This window comes from Chlorocebus sabaeus, chromosome 6 (genome assembly GCF_047675955.1).
Source record: "Chlorocebus sabaeus isolate Y175 chromosome 6, mChlSab1.0.hap1, whole genome shotgun sequence".
Taxonomy (NCBI): domain Eukaryota; kingdom Metazoa; phylum Chordata; class Mammalia; order Primates; family Cercopithecidae; genus Chlorocebus; species Chlorocebus sabaeus.
In genome coordinates this window covers 25,627,576-25,640,435 of record NC_132909.1, presented here as the reverse complement: position 1 = coordinate 25,640,435, position 12,860 = coordinate 25,627,576, and the positions used below count along the sequence as shown (strand labels likewise).

Genomic DNA, 12,860 nt, shown 5'->3' with positions numbered 1-12,860 from the left:
ATAGTTCCAGCTACTCAGGAGTCTGAGATGGGAGGATGGTTTGAGTATGGGAGGCAGAGGCTGCAGTGAGCCACAATCATGCCACTACACTCTATCCTGGGTGACAGAGCTAGACCCTGTGTCCAACAAATAAATAAATAAATTTTGTAGGTTATATTATATATTCTTAACATACACAGAGGTAAGACTGTTTAAAAAAGCAAACACAAATAAAATAGAACTGATGAAACACACATCACTTATATTTAATATAAAGCAGTGACTTCATTCTATGAGGCCAGCACCAGTTGGATACCAAAGCCAAGTACAAATGTCACAAGAAAAGAAAATTACAGACCAATATCCCTTATTAATATAGATGCAAATATGCTCAACATAATATTGGCAGATCAAATCCAACAGTACATTAAAAGGATTGTTTACCATGACCAAGTGGGATTTGTCCCAGGGATACAGGGTGGCTCAACATAAAATCAGTGTGATATATCACATTAATAGAACAAAGGGAAAAACACCTATACGATCATTTCAACTGACACAGAAAAGCATTTGAAAAAATCCAAAACCCTTTCATGATAATAATAAAAAACTCAGAAAGCTAGGAATAAAGGGAAAATTCCTCAACATGATAAAGAGTGTTTATAAAAAATCTGCAGCTAACATGATTCTCAGTGGTAAAAGACTAAAATTTTTCTTCCTTAAGATCAGGATCAGGACAAGGATGCCTACTTTCATTGCTACTATTCAGTATTGTACTGGAAGTGCTAGCCAGAGCTATTAGACAAGAAAAAAAATAAAAATAAAAGGCATCCAAATTGAAAAGGAAGAAGTAAAATTCTCTTCCTTCCCTTCATTCCCTCCCTCCCAACTTGCCTGCCTGCCTCTCCTTCCTGTCTTCCTCCTCTCCTCTTCTCTCCTCTCCCCTCCCCTCCCTTCCCATCCTCTTTTCTTCTTTCTTTCTTTCTTCTCTTTCTTTCTTTCTTTCTTTCTTTCTTTCTTTCTTTCTTTCTTTCTTTCTTTCTTTCTTTCTTTCTTTCTTTCTTTTTCTTTTCTTTCTTTCTTTTTTCTTTCTTTCTCTCTCTCTTTCTTTCTTTCCCTCCCTCCCTCCCTCCCTCCCTCCCTCCCTCCCTCCCTCCCTCCCTCCCTCCCTCCCTCCCTTCCTTCCTTCCTTCCTTCCTTCCTTCCTTCCTTCCTTCCTTCCTTCCTTCCTTCCTTCCTTCCTTCTTTCTTTCTTTCTTTCTTTCTTTCTTTCTTCCCAGGGTCTCATTCTGTCACCCAGGCTAGAGTGCAGTGGCACAATCTCAGCTCACTGCAACCTCCATCTCCTGGATTCAAGCAATTCTTCTGGTAGAAATGGGATTTCACCATGTTGTCCAGGCTGGCCTTGAACTCCTGACTTCAAGTGATCTGCTGGCCTTGGCCTCTCAAAGTGCTGGGATTACAGGTGTGAGCCACTATGCCCAGCCAAAATGATTTCTTTCTTTCTTTTTTTTTTTTTTTTGAGATGGAGTCTTGCTCTGTTGCCTAGGCTGGCGTGCAGTGGCATGATCTCGGCTCATTGCAACCTCCATCTTCTGGGTTCAAGCAATTCTCCTGCCTCAGCCTCCTGAGTAGCTGGGATTACAGGCATGTGCCACTATGCCAGGCTAATTTTTTGCATTTTTAGTAGAGACGGGGTTTCACCATATTGGCAAGGCTGGCCTTGAACTCCTGACCCCATGATCCGCCCGCCTCTGCCTCCCAAAGTGCTGGGATTACAGGCATGAGCAACCATGCCTGGCCCCAAAATTATTTCTATTCGTAGGTGGCATGATCATAAAGATAGAAAATCCCAAAGAATTCACAAGAAAGCTACTAAAGCTAATAAATGAATTCAACAAAGTTTCAGGGTACAAAATCAACACACAAAAAAAGTTGTGTTTCTATACACCAGCAATGAACAATCTGAAAAGGAAAAGCAATTCCATTTACAATGGCATCTAAAACAATACTTACGAATAAATCTAACAAAGGTGGTGAGAGACTGGCACAATGAATACTATAAAATATTGCTTAAAGAAATTAAAGAAGACCTGGATGAATGGAAAAACATCCTATATTCATGGACAGGAAGACTCATCATTAAGATGTCAGTACTACTCAAAGTAATCTACAGATTCTGCATAATCCCTATCAAAATTCCAACAGCATTTTCATATGAAATTGCAAGGGGCCCCAAACAGCCAAAACAATCCTGAAGAAGGAGAAGGAGAAGGGGAAGGAGAAGAGTAAGAGGGAGAAGGAGAATAAGCAAATTGGAGGACTCACACTTCCTGACTTTGAAGTTACTACAAGTCTATAGTAATTAAAACAGTATGGTTCTGGCATAGGGACATATAGACTGATGGCTTAGAATAGAAAGCCCAGAAATAAGGGATTTTTGACAAGGGTGCTGAGACCATTCAATGGAGAAGGGACAGTCTTTTCAACAAATGCTTCTGGGAAAATTGGAAATTTACATGCAAAGGATGAAACTGCACCCTTACCTAATACTGTATAGAAAAATTAACTCAGGATCAAACACCTTAACTTGAGAGCTAAACTGTAAAACCCTCAGAAGAAAACAGTAGAGAAAATCTTCATGACATTGAATTTGGCAGTGATTTCATGGACATGATAACAAAAGTATAGGCAATGAGAGCAAAAATAGACAACCTAACCTTTGTCAAAATTAAGAACTTTTGGCCGGGCGCGGTGGCTCAAGCCTGTAATCCCAGCACTTTGGGAGGCCGAGACGGGCGGATCACGAGGTCAGGAGATCGAGACCATCCTGGTGAACACGGTGAAACCCCGTCTCTACTAAAAATACAAAAAACTAGCCGGGCGAGGTGGCGGGCGCCTGTAGTCCCAGCTACTCCGGAGGCTGAGGCAGGAGAATGGCGTAAACCCGGGAGGCGGAGCTTGCAGTGAGCTGAGATCCGGCCACTGCACTCCAGCCTGGGCGACAGAGCCAGACTCCGTCTCAAAAAAAAAAAAAAAAAAAAAAAGAACTTTTGTGCATCAAAGGATAATATCAAGAAAGTGAAAAGATAGCTTAGAGAATGGGAGAAAATAGTTGCACATCATGTATCTGATAAGGGATTAATATGCAGAATACATAAAGAACTCTGAAAACTCAACAACAAAAAACAACCCAATTCAAGGATGGGCAAAAGACTCGAATAGACATTTCTCCAAAGAAGATATACAAATGGCCAAGAAGCATATGACAAGATGCTCAACATCATTAGTCATTAGGGAAATGCACATCAAAAGCACTGTAAGGTACCACTTCACATCTACCAGGAGGTCTATAATAAAAAAAAACTCAGAAAATAATGAATGTTGGCAAAGGATATGGAGCAACTGGAACGCTTGTGCATGACTGATGGGAATGTAAAATAGTGCAGCTGCTGTGGGAAATGGTTTGGCAGTTCCGCAAAAGCTTAAATGCAACTACCATATGATCCAGCAACTCCACTTTTGGGTGTTTTGTTGGTTGGTTTGTTTGTTTGAGATAGAGTTTCACTCTTGTCGCCCAGGCTAGAGTGCAATGGCATGATGTCCACTTACTGCAACCTACACCTCCTGGGTTCAAGTGATTCACCTGCCTCAGACTCCTGAGTAGCTGGGATTACAGGTGTGTGCCACTATGCCCAGGTTTTTTGGGTTTTTAGTAGAGACAGGGTTTCACCATGTTGGCCAGGCTGGTTGCAAACTCCTGACCTCGGGTGATCCACCCGCCTCGGCCTCCCAAAGTGCTGGGATTATAGGTGTGAGCCACTATGCCCTGCCCACTTTTGGGTTTATATTCAAAAGAACTGAAGGCAGGGCCTTACTGATACTTATATGCCAATGTTCACAGTAGCATTATTTATAATAGCTAAAAGGTAGAAGCGACCTAGGTGTTGGATGAATGGATACATAAAGTGTGGTCTATCCATACAAGGGAATTCAGCCATAAAAAGGGGGAAATTCTGACATGCTACATCACGGATGAATCTTGATGACATGCTAAGTGAAATAAGTCAGTCACAAAAGGGCAAATACGGTAATGATTCTTCTTAGACGAGGAATCCAGCATGGCCAAATTCAGAGACAGAAGGTAGAATGGTGGTTGCCAGGGGCTGGAGGGTGGGGAGAAAGTAATTATTTAATGGGTAATGGAGTTTTTGTTGGGGATGATGAAAAAGTTTTGGGTATAGAGACTGGTTATGGTGATAGGAGATTGTGAAAGTATTTAATGTGACTTAATTGTATACTTACAAATTGTTAAAATGATATTATGTTGTATATATTTTATCACAAGTTAAAAAAACCAACAATGACATGTTTCTTTCTGTCCCTTAATACAGTAGGATATCTTTGCTTTTCTGTTTCCATGGCAAATAATACTTCTCTGAACTGCTTGCAACCTTCAGGACATCCTTTTAGTTTCTGTAGTTTTAATAAAACTAAACACTGTCAAATGTAAAACTCGCTTTAATTCACAGCTCCATTCTTATCAAGCCCACATTATACTGATTCCTGGTGTCAGCCCAATGTGATAACTTCAAGCTAAATATCCCCTCAGCAAAATCATTTGAGCATGGATACTTAACATTTCACTTACTGGCCGGGGGTGGTGGCTCACGCCTGTAATCTCAGCACTTTGGGAGGCCGAGGCAGGTGGATCACCTGGGGTCAGGAGTTCGAGACCGGCCTAGCCAACATGGTGAAACCCCGTCTGTACTAAAAATACAAAAATTAGCCAGGCTTGGTGGCACGTGACTGTAGTCCCAGCTACTTGGGAGGCTGAGGCAGGAGAATCGCTTGAACTCGGGAAGGGGAGGTTGCAGTGAGCCAAGATCAAGTCATGGCACTCTAGCCTGGGTGACAGAGTGAGACCCAGTCTCAAAAAAAAAAAAAAAAAAGATTTTACTTATTGGCAACAACAGGTTCTTTGATTTGCAGGCTTTATTTCCCAGCACTCCAAAAATGTTCAATGTACTAAATCTATAAGCTTGCTTTAAAAGATCAGGTATTTGTCAATGAAGTCCTTTGCACTATAAACTCATGGTATAGGCTATATCTATCTAAAATGTGCATTATTTATTTATTTATTTATTTTATTTTTGAGACGGAGTTTCTCTCTTGTTGCCCAAGCTGGAGTGCAATGGTGCAATCTTGGCTCACCGCAACCTCTGCCTCCTGGGTTCAAGCGATTCTCCTGCCTCAGCCTCCTGAGTAGCTGGGATCACAGGCATGCGCCACCACGCCCAGCTGATTTTGTATTTTTAGTAGAGATGGGGTTTCTCCATGTTGGTCAGGCTAGTCTCGAACTCCTGTCCTCTGGTGATCCACCCACCTCAGCCTCCCAAAATTGCTGGGATTACAGGCGTGAGCCACTGCGTCTGGCCCATTTATTTATGTTTTAAAGAGACAGGGTCTTGCTATGTTGCCCAGACTGGAGTGCAGTGGCACAATCTCAGCTCACTGCAGCCTCAGCCTCCCAGGCTAAGGTAATCCTCCTTCCTTAGCCTCCCCAGTAGCTGGGATTATAGGTGCCCGCCACCATGCCTGGCTAATTTTTTGTATTTTTAGTGGAGACGGGGTTTGGCCTTGTTGTCCAGGCTGGTCTCAAACTCCTGGCCTCAAGTGACTCACCCGCCTTGGCCTCCCAATGTGCTGGGATTACAGGCATGAGCCACTGTGCCCAGCCCATTTTAACATCTTTTCTATGCTCAGAAATGATAATAGCCATCTTGTAGGCACATGTTTAAAGAAGATATCTCTTTCCATTTCGCTAATTGAAAATCTTGGTTGGGCATGTTGATTCATGCCTGTAATGCCAGCAATTTGGGAGGCTGAGGTGGGCAGATTGCCTGAGCCCAGGAGTTTGAGACCAGCCTGAGTAACATGCCAAAACCCCGTCTCTACTAAAAATACAAAAAATTAGTGGGATATGGTGGTGTGTGCCTGTAGTCCCAGCTATTCAGGAGGCCAAGGCAGGAGAATCACTGGAGCCTGGGAGGCGGAGGTTGTAGTGAGCTGAGAGCACACCACTGCACTCCAGCCTGGGTGACAGAATAAAACCCTGTCTTATAGAAAGAAAAAAAAAAAATCTCATTAAGTGCTTCTGTACATTTTGAGGAAGGTGAAAAGTGGCCCTAAACTTTTATTATGAAAGACCCAACATTATAGGTAAGAAAACCACACTCCCCTTTTAGGAGTTTTGTGTACAAAGTGTGCAGGCCATTTGGCATTGGTAAGAAATTTGGTAAGAATTTACAGAAGGAATGGAATTTGCCATTTGGTAAGAAATTTACAGAAGGAATGGAATTTGCCAAAATTTACAATGGCACTGTCTGCTGAATATGGAGATAGACGAGCAAAGTCTAGTTTGCATTTAGATGAGGACCAACATGCTTTGGTTTTCTGCAGTTTTATTAAAATCTTCATAGAAATCCAGAAGATTAAAAACTCCAACTTAATTTTTTTAGAGACAGGGTCTCACCATGTCACTCAGGCTGGAGTGCAGTGGCGCGATCATAGCTCACTGCAGCTTCAAACTCCTGGGCTCAGGTAATCCTCTTGCCTCAGCCTTCCGAGTAGCTGGGACTACAGGTGTGCACCACCACACCCAGCTAATTAAAAAAAATTATTATTATTATTATTTTTGAGACAGAGCTCGCTCTGTCACCCAGGCTGGAGTGCAATGGTGCAATCTCGGCTCACTGCAACCTCCGCCTCCCAGGTTCAAGCGATTCTCCTGCCTCAGCCTCCTGAGTAGCTGGGATTATGGGCATGCAGCACCACACCTGGCTCATTTTTGTATTTTTAGTAAAGACAGGGTTTCGCCATGTTGGCCAGGCTACTCTGAAACTCCTGACCTCAGGTGATCCGCATGCCTTGGCCTCCAAAAGTGCTGGGATTGCAGGTGTGAGCCACCATGCCCAGCCTAACAAAAAAATTTTTTTTTATTCTGCAGACACAAGGTCTCGCTATATTGCCCAGGCTGGTCTTGAATTCCTGGGCTGAAGCCATCCTCCCGCATCTGCCTCTCAAAGTGCTGGGATTACAGGTGTAAGCCGCCATGCCCAGCTTGAAACTAACTTTCAAATTAAAGTAGCTAAGAGCAAGGAGGACATTTTTTGTTGCCATGATTTGGCAAATCACTTGCTATACTGTAGGAAGTATGCTTATTGGTAAGATCTGACCGCTGTACTCAGCATGAAGCCAACACATCTATTACCAAAAAAAAGTCAACACATCTATTACAAAAATGTCCCCTTTGTTTTCCCATAGGACATTTAGTTGCAACTGCTGAATCAAGAAATGTAACATACTCAGTGTATCCGTTTTTTTATTGCTGCTATAATAAGTTACTAGACTGTACTGTTTAAACATTAAACAACACAAATTTAATATCTTACAGTTCTGTAAGACAGAAGTCTGACAAGCTCTCGCTGGGCTAAAATCCAGGTATCAACAGGACTGCATTCCTTTCGGGAACTATTATTTATTAACTAAAGATCATGGTTTACATCGTTTCATGCTTTGTGTTGTATAGTTCTACGGGTTTTGCCAAATGTATATCATATATCCACCAATACAGTGTCATACAGAATAGTTTTTTGTTTTTTTTTTTTTTGAGACAGAGTCTCGCTCTATCACCCAGGCTTGAGTGCAGTGGCACGATCTTGTCTCACTGCAACCTCTGCCTCCTGGGTTCAAGCAATTCTCCTGTCTCGGCCTCCCAAGTAGCTGGGACCACAGGTGTACGCCACCATACCCAGCTATTTTTGTATTTTTTAGTAGAGATGGGGTTTCACCATTATTGCTCAGGCTGGTCTTGAACTTCTACCTCACCCACCTTGGCCTCTCAAAGTGCTGGGATTACAAGCATGAGCCACCGCGCCTGGCCATACAGAATAGTTTTACTATTCATCCCTCCTCCTCTTTCCCATAATCCTGGGCAACCACTGATCTATTTACTTTAGTTTTGCCTTTTCCAGAATGTCATGTGGTTGGAATTATACTCTGTAGCCTCTTTAGGTTGGCTTCTGTGGCTTAACAATGTGCATTGAAGGCTCCTCTGTCTTTTGGTGCCTTGACAGCCCGTGTCTTTGGATTGTTGAATGATATTCCTTTGTATGGATGTACCACAGCCTGTTTGGTGACCGTTGGTTTGCTATTTGTTTTAGGATAGGACCATGAGACTGTGGAATATTGAAGAAATTGACGAAATTCCTTTGGTAATCAAGTACAAAAAGGCTATGGGCTTAAAGGTGAAACAGGTTGGTATTGGGTAAAATTAAGCCTAGGGAAAGCTTTCATTAGTTCCCTCTATAAATTAATTTATTATTTAAATGAACTTTGGGCACTTGGAGATGCAACCGTGAACAAACGGACTGACATTTTTGCCCCGGGGGAGCTTAAATTCTAAAAGAGAGGACACAAAGAGGAAAGACACAAGAAAAATGTGTAGTAAGTCACATGGTGATAAGTAATTGACAGAAAAATACACAAGAAACGGGAATAGGAGTGCTGGAGGTTGCCAGATTTTAAAGGGTGGTCAGGATAAGTCTCATTGAGAGGTGACCGCTGTGTCGACTTGAAGGTGGTGAGGGGGTGAGCCATGTAGATATTTAAAGGAAAGAACTTCCAGCTGGATGCAGTGGCTCACGCCTGTAATCCCAACATTTTGGGGGGCTGAAGCAGGCAGATTACCTGAGGTAGGAGTTTAAGACTAGCCTGGACAACATGGTGAAGCCCCATCTCTACTAAAAATACAAACAAATTAGTCAGGCGTAGTGATGCAGGCCTGTCATTTCAGCTACTCGGAAGGCTAAGGCAGGATAATCCCTTGAACCTGGGACTGGGAGGTGGAAGTTGCAGTGAGTCGAGATTTCGCCACTGCACTCCAGCCTGGGCGACAGAGCGAGACTCTGTCTCAAAAAAAAAAAAAAAAAAAAAAAAAGGAAAGAACTTCCCAGCAAAGAGAACAGCCAGTGCAGAGTGCAGAGCCTGAGAGGCAGGAGCCAGCGGTGTGTCGGAGGGATGGAGTGAGGGGGCGTGGAGGGGATGAAGCCCGCAGGAGCACTGGTCAGTGGAGGAATGGCCAGGTACACAGCTGGGCACTGCGTGAGCCTCCTACCCTGGGTAGGTCCCCAGTGCCCCACTTCCCATGCAAGAGACTCAGGTGCCCGCGCTTCTCTAGTGCAAGAGCTTGGTGGTTGGGCCAGCATATTTTCTGCTTCACCAGGCCCAACCCAGGCTGGCCACAGAGGCTGTCCCTGGGCAGTGGAGGCAACTCCCCGCTGCAGCCTCTCTGTGCACACACCTGGCTGCTGCCTTGGAGTGTGGGCTGGGCCCACTTGAGTCCTTCCCTGGGAATCCTGGAGCCATCTAGACTTGACCTCCTTTCAGGTTTGACTGGGAGCCACGGCTTCTGGGAATGGCTAATTTGGGAGCCGCACAGCAAGGCAGGAGTATGAGGGGTGGGACTCAAATGGGCCTTGTCCCTGTGGCTGTGTTGGCCATTAAACCCTGAAAGCTGACTTGCTACAGAGCAGTGATGGCTCTTGTCTTTCACTGGCCACCTAGGGCAGGGCCTGGGAGCCACCTCCTCTGTCAGCCCTGCTGTTCTGGGGTTGGACCGTGGGATGTAGGAATGTAGGATAAGGTAGGTAAAGGATCAAATTTCTTTTTTCTTTTTCTCTATTTCTTTTTCGAGAGGGAGTCTAGCTCTGTCACCCAGGCTGGAGTGCAGTTGCGCGATCTCGTCTCACCGCAACCTCCGCCTCCCAGGTTCAAGTGATTCTCCTGACTCAGCCTCCTGAGTAGCTGGGACTACAGGCGCCTGCCACTACGCCCGGCTAATTGTTTTGTGTTTTTATTGGAGACAGGGTTTCACCATGTTGGCCAGGCTGGTCTCGAACTCCTGAGCTCAAGTGATCCACCCACCTCAGCCTCCCAAAGTGCTGGGACTACAGGCGTGAGCTATCCGCTCCCGAACTGGGATCTAATTTATTTCTTGCAAAAAAAGGAAAAGAAAGAGGCCTACCTGAAGCTGAAGCAAGGATGAACCTGCTGCATTTGACTTGCTCTGAATCAATCAACATGAGAAGCCTCAGAGGCCAGGCTGCCCCGAGGCCTGCCCCAGGCGGGGTTTACCCCTCTCTCCAGCAGGCCTCAGTGTCCTGGAGCGGGCAAGACAGCAAAGCCTAGGGGCTGGGAAAGCCAGAGCAGGGGCGTGCCACCTTGCAGGCTCTTCTCCAGGGGACCATGCATGGCGGGAACCCCTGAGGGGCCTCTGCCCATAGCCTGGGAGACCCCATCCCATGGGATTCTTGCTTGTTAGTGGGAAGCAGACGTGGTGGGTGAGTTGTGCCATTTGTTTCCAGTGTTCTCTGTGAGCTTTGGCCAGAAACAGGCTCATGGACGCAGGAGGGCGCGTAGCACCTGCGTCAATCTACTTCACACCGCTGCTTTGCTCAGAAATCTTGCCTACATTAGTCTCATGGTTCTGTAAAAGTTGGGTGTTCTCAGGATGTCAGGGAGTAATCCTCTTAGTCCCACAATTTTACTCTGCACAGAACAATGGATGGGGCTGGACACCCACCCCCATCCTCCCGACTGTCAAGGGGCTTGCCACGCATGTCCTCAGGGCCCCCATGGCAGGAGACATGAGCTGGCAGGACCTACTTAGCCATTGGTGGGGAAGAAGCCTGTGCTCATTCTCTCTCTGCAATTTCCGCTGCGCCCGGTGGCTCATGCCTGTAATCCCAGCACTTTGGGCAGCCGAGGTGGGTCACTTGAGGCCAGGAGTTTGAGACCAGCCTGGCCAACATGGAGAAACCCCATCTCTACTAAAAATACAAAAATTAGCTGGATGTGGTGGTGCATGACTGTAATCCCAGCTACTCGGGTGGCTGAGGCAGGAAAAGCGCTTGAACCTGGGAGGCAGAGGTTGCAGTGAGCCAAGATGGCACCACTGCACTCCAGTCTGGGCAACAGAGTGAGACTCTGTCTCAAAACAAAAAACAAAAAAACACAAACAAAAAAGAGATTCCAGAGAGGGGAGCCCTTGCCTTGCCCCAGCTCAAAGTAGCTGGATCAGGCAGGAGAATTCTAACGGCTTGCCTGGATCCCCTCTGACCAGCACCTCCTTTCTGCTCTTTTAAAATATCCCATGTCAGTGCGAAAGATGTGACAGGCCTTTCTCCATCTTCAAGAGTGACACCTCTTCTGAAGTGTTCACCCAATGCGTGTTCTGCCGGATAGATACAAGGGGCTTGCCAGCAGAGACTTCATCATCATCATCATCGGAAAGGGAGAACTCGCCGCCGCCGACCGGGGGAAGCTAGGATGATTGACAGCTACAGGCCCCTTTGAGTGACTCCAGAACATGATTCCTAGCATGTAGGTTTTGGGGCTCTGCAGGGACTTTCTCTTGGGCCCCTTCCAGGCTCAGTAGGCCTGTCAGACTGGGGCAGGACACAAGCCCTGGCTGGGCTCTCAGCACAGTGCCACCTCCTCAGCTTTCAGCTTGGGGAGTGAACACTTGACTTTCCGTTTTCATGCAGAATAAATCTAATTCCTTTGGAAAACAAGTGTGCGTGTGCATTTGAAAAGCGGTCTTGCTATTTCTAAGCTTTATGCCTTGGTGCTCATCCTGTTTGATACTTGGAACATATATTAGACTCACATTGTGGAGTCTGGAGTTGCCTGTAAGATGACCCGTGGGGGCTGGCACCAGTAGTTCTGGACAGTTTGTCAAATGAGTATGACAAGGTGTGGGGCCCCCTCTGTGGGCGAGATGGCAAGACACAATGGGTGCCTCCCTGGCTAATGCTCCCAGATGGCCACCTGCCCGGCGCAGAGGACCGTTTGATTAGGCAAGGGGGTGGCGGTGGCATTGCCATCACGGGATGTCACATACTTTCTCCTCTAGATGTCTCAATTTCCAGAACGCCCATGCCTATGTGCAGCCCTCTTCCTGCTGCCATGGCATTTTGCACAGCGTGCATCAGTCCATAAATAGGCTGAGATAGGAGCTTAGGTTCCTACTGCACACCATGCTGGGTGAACCTTTCTGTGCATGCTGCGGGGATGCTGGGTGGATGGGTTGACAGTGTTCGGCTTCGTAGTTGCCACAGGCCCTCTGGAAAGTGCGGAAACCAGTGGCTGGTGTAGTTGCGTGAGGACACCCAGAAGGCGCAAGTGAGAAACCAGGGAGGGGAGGGCCTTGCCTGCTCTGGCAGCAGAAACCCCTCCATATAAGGTGTTGGTGCCCCACGCCAGCAGCCTGGGAACTCCGAAGCCCACGATCCCTCCTCTGAGCCTTCCTGACTCCTCAACTTTTGCCCAGCTCAGGATCCGCGGAAGAAGCGACTCAACTGAAGTTATGGCTCCGGCAGCTGGCAGGGCCTCGGCCTTCTCAGGCTGAGGTCCCCGGGCGGAACGGTCCGAAGCTCACCGGGGTCACCGTCGGACCGAGGCGGGTGTGCGCCCCGACCTGACGCCAGGGGAGCCAGCAGCCCGGCCGCGCTGGCGGGGCCGGGGGTTCTCCGGAGTGGGTAGGGGCTCCGCCACCCTGCCGAGGCCCAAGCCCTGCGCCAGCGTTCCCCAAAGGCGAAGCGTCCTGGCTCCACATTGGAAAAGACGTTGTGACCAGTAAGCTTCGCCTTCCCAGGCTGCCCGCTCCTTGAAGCCCGAGCTTCCGGTCTGTCTCAGATGCCGGTGTGAATCGGGAGCCACACTACGCGTGCGCCACAACAGGGCGAGCTTGTGCGCATGCGCGCGGCCCATATGGTAAATAGTAATGAGGACTCATTTCTCGAGGTGTTTGCACGGGC

At 46.8% G+C, this 12,860-nt stretch overlaps 1 protein-coding gene across 1 annotated transcript in view; it reads left to right on the top strand.

The window, feature by feature from the left end:
• The window catches only part of WDR88 (WD repeat domain 88), a 43,315-nt gene extending 33,228 nt beyond the window's left edge, over positions 1-10,087 (top strand). The window contains exons 10-11 of the mRNA XM_073016671.1: positions 8,205-8,297; positions 10,049-10,087. Of these exons, the coding sequence (XP_072872772.1) occupies positions 8,205-8,297; positions 10,049-10,087 (132 nt within the window). The remainder of the gene's footprint in view (positions 1-8,204; positions 8,298-10,048) is intronic.
• Positions 10,088-12,860: the final 2,773 nt, after the last annotated feature.